This window comes from Hevea brasiliensis, chromosome 7 (assembly GCF_030052815.1).
Source record: "Hevea brasiliensis isolate MT/VB/25A 57/8 chromosome 7, ASM3005281v1, whole genome shotgun sequence".
Classification (NCBI taxonomy): Eukaryota; Viridiplantae; Streptophyta; class Magnoliopsida; order Malpighiales; family Euphorbiaceae; genus Hevea; species Hevea brasiliensis.
In genome coordinates, this window is record NC_079499.1 from 10,796,463 (window position 1) to 10,807,241 (window position 10,779).

Consider the following 10,779-nt stretch of genomic DNA (forward strand, 5'->3'; position numbering starts at 1 on the left):
CAAGCGCCATTATTCCAAAATTCGAAGTGTTAGGATTAGCCTTCTGTAATCTAACTGAGTTCCCCAGGCTCTTGCACAACCAAGGTAAGTTGATATTTCTAGACCTCTCTTCCAAACAGCATACGAGGCAAAATTCCTTCATGGATATGTAGCATAAGTACAAATTCCTTGGACTATCTGAATCTTTCTCAATGATTAGCATCGGCTATAATCAATTACAAGGGGAAGTACCAAGATCTTTGGTCTACTGTTCATCATTAGAGTTGATTGATTTTGGTAACAACCATATAATTGATAGCTTTCCTTCTTGGCTGGGAAATCTTGAAGACTTTGAGAATTCTCATTCTGCGATCCAATGGTTTTTATGGTGTGATAGACAAAACCACAAACCAAAGGATTCTCAAACTTTCGAATCATCAATTTCTCACAGCAGTTTCATTGGAAAGTTGCCATCGGTGTACTTTGAAATATGGAATTCCATGAAGGTTACAAATGCAAGCCACGACATATATGGGAGATAGTATGAGGCCAGAGCAGTACTACCGCTTTACATATTATGGTCAATATGATTACTCAATGATTATATATAACAAAGGATTGGAATTGGAATATAGAAAGATCCCAGATATTATAACTGCCATTGATTTCTCCTTCAAAAAATTTGAAGGAGAGATACCAGATATCATTGGGAATCTTCAACGACTTTATTTGCTTAATCTTTCCAACAACTTGTTGAATGGTCATATACCATCATCTTTAGCAAATTTGAAAGAGTTAGAATGTTTGGGCCTATCAAGGAATATGCTGTCAGGAAAGTTACCCCCAGAACTAAGTAAGCTCACCTTCCTTTCTTCTTTTAATGTTTCTTATAATCAGCTTGAAGGACCCATTCCACGAGGGAAACGGTTTGATACATTTGAGAGCAATCAATGTGAGGGAAACAGGGGATTATGTGGAGTTCCTTTGAAAAAGAAATGTGAAAATTTTGAGGCATCACCGCAAGAACGTTCAAATGTTGTAGAAGATAATGATACAGGCCAGAGGCGGCTCCACATGTAATGGTGGAGGGGCCATCGCCCCCCAACCTTGAAAATTTGTCCAAGAGTTTGCATGTGTGCTACAGCGTTCGCCTCTCCTCAAATTTTTATCTTGCCCCCAATATGGGCTCCAAGATTATGAGTTAGTCTTTATAAATAATGGGCTAAATAATTTTAACATCTGTAGCCTATCATAAACCAACTTTAAAGAAAGTGAAATAACTTCAATCCATTATTGAATTCAGTCCAAGAGATCAAAATAGAAAAAATAATCTAGTTTGGTGTTGGATTTGCAGCAGGCAAAAGAGGAAAAAAATAAAAAAGCACTGTATTAGGCTTTATTTGATCTCTTGGGCTGGGTTCAATAATGGATTGAAGTTAAAAATTGGGTTATAACAAGCTGCAGATATTAAAATTATTTAGCCCATTATTTATAAAGACTAACTCATAATCTTAGAACCCATGTTGAGGGGGCAAGAAGATAAAAATTTGAGGGGCCAACCCTGTAGCACACATGCAAACTCTTGAGCAAATTTTCAAGGACCGCTACATCTGGATCCGCCCCTGTTGTGGACCGAGGAACGAGGTTCCATGTTCCAGTTGCATAAGAGCTGTGAATTCATCATCCATGGCTTGATGCCAATGCTTATGTAGAACAGCTTGAGAGTAACATGTTGGCACAATAGGAGAGTCATCAGAAGCCACAAATGTGCGAGGTTTAAGGTTACCAGTCTTAGAGCGGGTCTGCATGGGATGGGTATTAGTTGAGGTAGAAATAACAGACTGAGAATAAGAAGGAGATAAGGATAAAACTGGTTGAGTAGGCTAGGCTGGAGGTTGGAGGTTGTTGTGCGGTGGGAGAATTGGATAAATCAATTACAAGGGAAAGGTCATTGTGAGAGGCTGTAGCTGGAGTAGTGGGACGTCGGGCAATTGACGAAAGAGGTTCTTGTGATGAGGAAGTTGGTTGAGCTAAAGACGTTGCATGAGAGATGAGATTTGCATGAGACAAGCTACGTGTAGATAAAGGAGAATGAGGTTAGGCACTTGGTGGCGGTGAATTAGACAATGAGGACACTTGGTGTGGTTGTGTGTTGGACGGTGCGGAGACATGTGGTTGGCCAAGAATGCTTGGCAATGGTAGACATGTGAGAGTATTTGTAGGAGGCAAATTTTGCGGTGTTGGCAAAAGATGGGACCCGTGCGACGTAGACTGGGACATGGAGCATTTACTAGCTGGACCATTCTTGAAAGGGAACACCTGCTCAAAGAAATCACATGGCGTGAGATGTAAAATTTACCAGTGTAAGAGTCCATATAATAATAGCCTTTATGCAATTTGCTATCACCCATAAAAATTCAAGGAGAGGAACGGGGAGCAAGTTTGTGTTTCGCATATGGAGTAGCAACTTTGACTGCTACACCAAAAAGTATGTCTTTAACTATAATAGACAATAATCCCTTCCTTTTAGATTATGTCATTTCTCCACTTTAGGCTGAAATCTCTTTTTCTCTATAAGACTGCAATGGGTAAGAGTCTCTTATCATTGGCAGAGCTAAGTCCTTAGTAATTGACAAAACCTCTCTCTATAATGGGCGACAACCCACTTCATGAACTGAAAGTCACTCTCTTCAATAGACAAAGTCACTTTCTATTGGCAAAGCTAAATAACCTTTTCATCTTTCTTCTATTTAAAATTCTTATTTAATCAAATTAAGATTGAGAGAAGTAATACTATAAATAAGAGTTTTAATATATAGAAAATATTCCTCCATCCTATTGAGGAATATTTCTGCCACTCAAATTAGAAAAGTGTCTTCCAAATCTACTATGATTTTGGGTCATAAATCTAATAGAATGTAATATGGTAGTCAAAGAGTAAAACCTCAGTTAAAAGGTCAAAAGTAAAGAAGTTATGACTAAAGAGCGATTCAAGCATCACATGGCTCGGACCAATCGATTCGAGCTATCGGATGCTTGGTTTAGAAAATCTAATCATTTGCAAGAAAGACATATCAGTGCTAGGTAATGCTCGCCTAAGCAAGCTTAGCATCAATCTTACTTGGCATCATCAATTCCAGTCAATAATTAATGGCAAATTTATAGACAGGAATCTCAAAGCAGCAGCCGAGTATTTAGGATTCTTGCAGTAAGCTACAATGACTATCTAGCCTTCATTATATAAATATGAGAATCGGGTATTATTCAAGTACGCTTACTCTGCCAAATTGATTACTAAAACTTTCTGCTAGTCAACCTTTCATTCTCAATCAAAACCTCTAACTTGAGTGTCGGAGTGGCTGACTAATAAGCCACTAACCTCACTATTTTTCTTTTTTTACAAGCTGTTTTAGCATTTTAACTGGTCTTCAGAGACTCACAATAGCATCAAAAACTAAAATTTGATTTCACATTTTGAACATTAATAAAGTACTCAACTATCATATGAACAAATTGAGATAAAAATACACAATCGCCTACCTATGAAATTGCACAATCACTAAGGACAATTGCCTAGTTGGACAATCCCTTCTTTCCATCATTTGCTTGTTTCACACTTCTTTTCTAGGGTATTGTTGCTCCTGTTCTGCAATGAAGGAGCTAGAACCCTTTTGGTGCTCCTACTTTGCAATTGAGGATTAAGATTGGTTGATGAGGGTCCTGTTGGGAAATGCATTACACAACATTCTCTTAGCCATCTCATCAACGAAAGAAAAGCATTACTCAACACTCTCAAATACAACCCACTGAATCCACAACACACAAAAGTGCTAATCAAGAGAAATAGTATAAAAAAGGATCTTCAATGCCATAATCTTTAACCCACTGAACCTACAACACACAAAATGAAACCTAAACTCATAATACCCACCAGAAAACTCCTCCAAGGTATGGTAATGGAGCTACTAAGGATTGCCCAACTGGAATGCAAAAGAAGCCAAACGAGAAGACCAAAGGGGAAATTGGAGCAGACTGGTGTAGAAAGTGATGTTGAAAAGAAGGATTTGGATTTGTGATGGTGCCGAGCAAGTGTATAAAGTGAGAGTAAAAGGGAAAATTAGAGCAAATGGTTGTGTGTGTATATATATATATATATATATATATATATATATATATATATATATATATATATATATATATATATATATATATATATAACTAGTGATATAAAAGGTGAAGTATCATCAAGTGAAAAAATACAATAAATAAATTTTCTATATTTGTATGAAATTTTATCTAAGAATCAATTTTTTTTTCCGCATTTTTCCTTTTTTTTATGTTTTTTATTTCATTTTTCATGAATTAACTTTTTTTTAATAATTATTTGATTAAATATATTGAAAAAAATATTTTTGATAATATTGATAACGAAGCAATCATACAATACTTTCAAAAAATAAAAATTCATTGAGCATAATTTTAAATTTAAGATTATTGCAAGAATTTAGTATTTTATGAAATTATTTTTATTTGGATTTTTATATATAAAAAAAATTTATACGCATTATTTTTTTATCTCTCATTAAATATATAAAAAAAATTTATACGCATTATTTTTTTTTTATCTCTCATTAAATAATTTACTGTTTTATATATTCACTAAATTTTTTTGCTCTGCCTCTGAGTGTGTGGGTGTGGGTAAGAGTATTTGTGGAGTGGTTCTGTGTGAAGGTAAGGGTGTGCAGGAGAGATTGAGAGGATTTCTATTTTGGTTGGGTGGAAAATAATGTGTAGTTGGTTTGAGAGAGGATGGCAAGAATGAGAGGAGACTAATAAGGTTATTTGCTGCTTAATTAATGACAAGTGTTGATTTAAAAACTTTTATTTTGACGGAAGTAAACTCAAAGGACCAAACCATTGATTTTTAAAAATAAAGGTACATATGTATTAATTATGATATAAGTTAGGGACTAAAAAGTAAATTTTCCTTTTTTTAAAATAAATTGACCCCTTTTTAATTTTAATAAATATAAATATTAAATATAAACTTTAATAATTTTTACATTTATTAAAATTTTAATTTTAGCTACTAATTTATTAATTTGTCTTTCAAAATTTCTCTCCCACATTTAGGAATAATAACTTTATCCACTTTAATATTTAAATTAATTTTATCACTAATTATGAAAATAAAATAAAGATTGAAGAAAAAAATTAATTTTTTATGATATAAAAATTTATCTCTATTTATTTTATCCTATAGAGTTAAAACTTTTAGTTACTATTCACAATAATAATTACAAATTATTATTTTAAAATTAATTAATTTAAAGATATCTTTATACACACTTAAACTCTTAAAATTTAAATTTAATTTTTTTAACTCTTTATTTCTTAAACTCTAAATTAATTTCTATAAAAATTATTGATGCTGCCCCATTTCAAATTCTTTTTAAGTTTTTTTCATAAAAATAAAGAAAATAATTGAATAAACTCATTTTTATAAAAGAATACTAATAATTGATCAAAATATCTTTATAGTATCCTTGATAAAAAAAGTAATAAGAAAAAAATAAATACATTAAAAATAGTAATAGATAAAAATAAAGTTGAAAAAAAATTTATTAATACTTCCTTAATTTTCTAAAATAGCAAATAACATTAGCATGGGACAAAAATTTTTTCTAAAACATCACTTGAAATGGATGAAGGGAGCAACTTCCTAATAGATGGCCAGAAAAACATTGAAATAAATATTGATTATAATTTATGAATTTTTTATTAAATTATTCTTAATTATTTAAAATTAATAAAATATATAATTTATAAAAAACAAAGTTTGATAAATTATCATTTTATAGATTTTTTACTTATTATAATAATTACAAAATCATTTAATTTTCAATTCCTCTATATTTAATTTTGATTGAAATAAAAAATACTTTATAAAAAGTTACTGTGCCTAGAAACGGCATTACACATTACAAAAATAAAAAAAAATAATAAAAAATAAAAGAAACGTCATTACAGGCCGCGTTTCAATTCAATAACGATGCTCATTTACCAACAAAGTTTGATAAAGTATCATTTAATTTAACTCAAAAATTAAAAAAAGTTGAGTATCTTAATTTTTTTAATTTAAATTAAAAATAATAATTTCAAAATTAATAAATTAAACTTCTTAATTTTTTATTTAAATTAAGAAATTAAAAAATTTAACTCATAAATTTTATTTTTTTGAACTAAATTAACCGTCAATTAAAATTTTTAAATTAATTTAGAATAAAAATTAAAATTAGACTAAATTAAATTTTTTCAGGGATTAGATTAAACATTTTGCTCAAAAAAATTTTAAAAAAAAAAAAAATTATTTGAGCTAGCAAAATTAGTGATTCAAACAGTCTATTTTGATTTAATTTTTGGCTTCGATTTCTCAAAAGAAAATTCCTAACTGATCTCCTATAGTTAATTCAAGTTAAAACTATTAACACCGAATCGATTCTAAATTTAAACCAAATCAATTTTAATATGATTCAGGGCCAAATCGGCCCTTGGCCGCCTCAATAATTGAGGATATATATATATTGGGTAGTAGTTGGTAGAATGAAATGTTTTTGGACATAATGAAAACACCAACAGATTATATTGCCAAAAACAATCAATAATTCAAACAGCGTCCAACAGATTATATGGACAAAACAATTTTGGAGTTTCCTCAACAAGGATGATAAATATATTTTTTGGAAAATTGCATTAAGTCCCCCAACATATAAACATGTTTTAAATTCACACCCCAACCAAAATTTTCTTGCAATTTTACCTTTAATCTTCATAAATCACATGGCAAGACTCTATTGTTGATATTTTTCATAAAATTAAAATATTACTAACACTACAATTTTTAATTTTGTTAATTTAAAATTTCAAGATTTTTCTTCTTACTATAATTATATTTTTTTAATAATATTATTCTTATTATTTTAAAGAGTCTTTCTTGTGTGAATTTTTTTAGTTTAAATTTTAGTATAGTAATTTTATTTTTTAATTATATAAGAATTAATTATATGATTCAAGCATTTTCTTTTTCATTTATTTTTATTGTAAATTTTTATTTCAATAATTTTTTTTAAACGGTATATCAATTAGTTGACTCTTTTAAATGAAATAATAATAATAATAATAGAATATGAAATTTTGGTTATATATGTATATTTGTTGATATTTTATAAGATAAACTAAATGTTATATTTTTCCCCATAAAAGATTATATTTTTATTTTAATAAAATTTTAGCCAATAGTACTTTACCTCATGGAGATTGAAGCATTGTTAATATATATATATATATATATATATATATATATTGATTGGGGTTTAAATTGAAAACATGATTATATGTTGAGGGATTTTATGTAATTTCCTCTAAATTTTTTAACACGCTTCTAGACAAATATATGATTTTTATGATGTATATTATGTAAGTTGAAAACCATAGAAGTATCAAATTTGGAATTTTTTAATAATTAATTATTGATAAATACGAAATTCATCAAAGGATTTGCGCAGGAGACAATTTCTGGCTATAAATTAGAGTTCTCTCTTGCCATTAGAGTACTAAACTGAGTTGTTCACACAAATATTTTGATTATGGAATCTTCTATTTCTGTATGCTTGCTTTCGATTCTCTTGTTATGCCATATTATACCATTTTCTCACTCTTTTCATTCTCCATTGCAGCCACGTTGCCATGATGATGAGTGCTCTGCTTTGTTGCAATTCAAGGAAAGCTTATCATCGATAATACCATTGATGGTTGTTATCCAAAGGATGAATCTTGGAAACTTGTCAAAGGAGAAAGAGGTGACTGCTGCTCATGGGATGGGGTGGAATGTGATGAGGAAACTAATCATGTTATTAGCCTTGACCTTTCTGATAGTTGTCTCTATGGCTCCATCAACTCCAACAGCACCCTCTTCCGCCTTCTTCAGCTTCAAAGCCTTAATCTTTCCTACAATAACTTCAACTTATCTCAAATACCATCCCAAATAGGCCGCCTCTCAAGGCTAACTCGTCTCAATCTCTCCTTTTCAAACCTTTCTGGCCAAATCCCACAACAAATTTTTAACTTATCCAGGTTGATTTCCCTCGATTTATCCAGTTATTACTCTACCAATTTGATACTTGATTTCAAATTGAAGCTCCACAAACCTAGTTTCAAAGATCTAGTTCAACACTTAACCAACTTGAAAGTACTTCACCTCTCATCCATTAACATTTCTTCAAGGGTACCTGAACTCTTGGCAAAATTCCACCTTCGGAATCTCTTCGTCTCAGTGGTTGTAGACTAGAAGGTGAATTCCCAGTTGGTATTTTTCAGCTTCCAAACTTAAAGATGCTTGATCTAAGCTACAACCGAGATCTAAAAGGTTATTTGCCCCCTTTCCAATTGAAAAGTCCCCTCAAATCATTGATCCTTTCTGTAACGAATTTTGTTGGAGAGTTACCTTCCTCGTTTGGAAACCTTGCCTACTTGGAAGAACTTGACATCCACAATTGCAATTTCACAGGCCAACTTCCATACTCATTCAGTAACCTTAGCAAGCTCGTTCATCTTGACTTATCATATAATCACTTGAGCTTTCATAGCCCAAGTTTTTCTTCATTGTCTTGGGTTGGCAATTTAACCAAGATCACTACTTTGGGACTTGCTGGTTTCAACTTGAAAGGTGAGGTCCCATCTTGGCTCATGAACTTTACTCATCTTTCCGGAGTATTTGTGAGCTTCAACCAACTCACTGGTCCTATCCCATCCAGCCTTACCAAATTGAGCAAACTTCAAATTTTAAATTTCCGGAACAACCAATTGTATGGTCAAATGCCATTCCAAATATACAATTTATCCTCACTAACCGACTTAATATTTTCATCAAATGAATTGCAAGGCTCAATTCCAAGCAATGTTTCTCTACTAAAAAATCTTGAAGTTCTTGACCTTCATTCAAACAACTTGGTTGGCTCAGTTGAGATGAGCGCATTCTCGCAGCTCAAAAAGTTGAGAATATTGACTTTATCATTTAATAACTTGACGTTGATCACCAAAACTAGTACAAATGAGAGTATTCCAAATTTTCGAGTGTTAGGATTAGCATTCTGCAATCTAACTGAGTTCCCCAGGTTCTTGCACAACCAAGATCTGTTGCGTTTTCTAGACCTCTCTTCCAACAACATACCGGGCAAAATTCCTTCATGGATGTGTACCATAAGTACAAAATTCCTTGGAATATTTGAACCTTTCTCATAACCTTTTAACTGGTTTTGAAAAAGATCCAACCGTTCTTCAATGGGCTCGAATACACACGTTGGACCTCAGGTCTAATAAGCTCCGCGGATCTTTCCCACTTCCACCATCATCCACCTCTTCCTACCTAATTTCACACAACAAATTGGTAGGTGAAGTTTCAGCAATGCTTTGCAATTTAAGTGCTCTTGAAACTCTGGATTTGTCCTTCAACAATTTGAGTGGTAGCCTTCCCCATTGTTTGGGCAATTTAAGTGATTCCCTATCATTGTTAGATTTAAGAAGAAACAACTTCAATTGAAGTATTGCTTCAACATGGAGAACTGGATGCAAACTGAAAATGATTAGCATCGGTTATAATCAATTACAAGGGCAAGTACCAAAATCCTTAGCCAAGTGTTCATCATTAGAGTTGATTGATTTTGGTAACAACCTTATAATTGATAGCTTTCCTTCTTGGATAGGAAATCCTGAAGACTTGAGAATTCTCATTCTACGATCCAACAGTTTCTATGGTGTGATAGACAAACCACAAACCAAAGGATTCTCAAATCTTCGAATCATTGACTTATCTCACAACAATTTCACTGGAAAGTTGCCATCAATGTACTTTAAAATATGGGATGCCATGAAAGTTATAAAGGCAAGCCACAAGACATATATGGAAGATAGAATGCACCCTTTCGGCTATCACGTCTTTACATGTTATGGCCAATATGATTACTCGATGGTTATGTATATTTGCAAAGATCCCAGATATTTTAACTGCCATTGATTTCTCCTACAACAAATTTGAAGGAGAGATACCAGATATCATCGGGAATATTCAAGGGTTTTATTTGCTTAACCTTTCCAATAACTTTTTGAATGGTCATATACCATCATCTTTATCAAATTTGAAAGCATTAGAATGTTTGGACCTATCAAGGAACATGCTCTCAGGAAAGTTACCTCTAGAGCTAAATAAGCTCACCTTCCTTTCTTCCTTTAATGTTTCTTATAATCAGCTTGAAGGACCCATTCCACGAGGGAAACAATTCGATACATTTGAGAGCAATCAGTATGAGGGAAATAAGGGATTATGTGGAGTTCCTTTGAAAAAGAAATGTGAAAATTCTGAGGCACCACCACAAGAGCATTCAAATGTTGTAGAAGATGATGAAATTAAATTTAAGGTGATGATAGTTTTGATGGGCTATGGAAGTGGATTCATATTTGGCGTGGTTGTTGGGCACAAAGTCACCAGAAAAAAATATGATTGGAAGGCAATGAATGAAAAGCAGGAGAAATAGAAGTTTAATGTTCTTTTTGTTATTTTTCTTTCCTTTGCTTTACGTAGCCTTTTTTTTTTTTTTCTCATTTCAATGTTCAATACGCTCGGGACTCGGTTTCACACTGTACAAGATATAAGCTAATGCAATGTGATTATTATTATTATTATTATTATATATATATATATATATATATATATATATAAATTAAATATAAAAAACTTGGAGATAT

The 10,779-nt window shown here is 31.8% G+C and overlaps 1 protein-coding gene across 1 annotated transcript; it reads left to right on the top strand.

The window, feature by feature from the left end:
* Nucleotides 1-510: 510 nt before the first annotated feature.
* Nucleotides 511-10,568, top strand: LOC131181331 (receptor-like protein 53). The gene is made up of 6 exons (XM_058149362.1): nucleotides 511-1,036; nucleotides 7,761-8,263; nucleotides 8,356-9,211; nucleotides 9,303-9,500; nucleotides 9,741-9,919; nucleotides 10,026-10,568. The coding sequence occupies exons 1-6, from the start codon at nucleotides 511-513 to the stop codon at nucleotides 10,566-10,568; spliced, it is 2,805 nt and encodes a 934-aa protein (XP_058005345.1).
* Nucleotides 10,569-10,779: the final 211 nt, after the last annotated feature.

Bases quoted from the DNA above. Each gene is read 5' to 3' on its own strand.
- LOC131181331 (XM_058149362.1), top strand. From the start codon at position 511: ATGGGAGATAGTATGAGGCCAGAGCAGTACTACCGCTTTACATATTAT. The intron at 9,212-9,302 runs GCAAAATTCCTT...GTTTTGAAAAAG, and splicing joins CTCTTCCAACAACATACCGG to ATCCAACCGTTCTTCAATGG. The intron at 9,920-10,025 runs GCAAGCCACAAG...ATATTTGCAAAG, and splicing joins ATGCCATGAAAGTTATAAAG to ATCCCAGATATTTTAACTGC.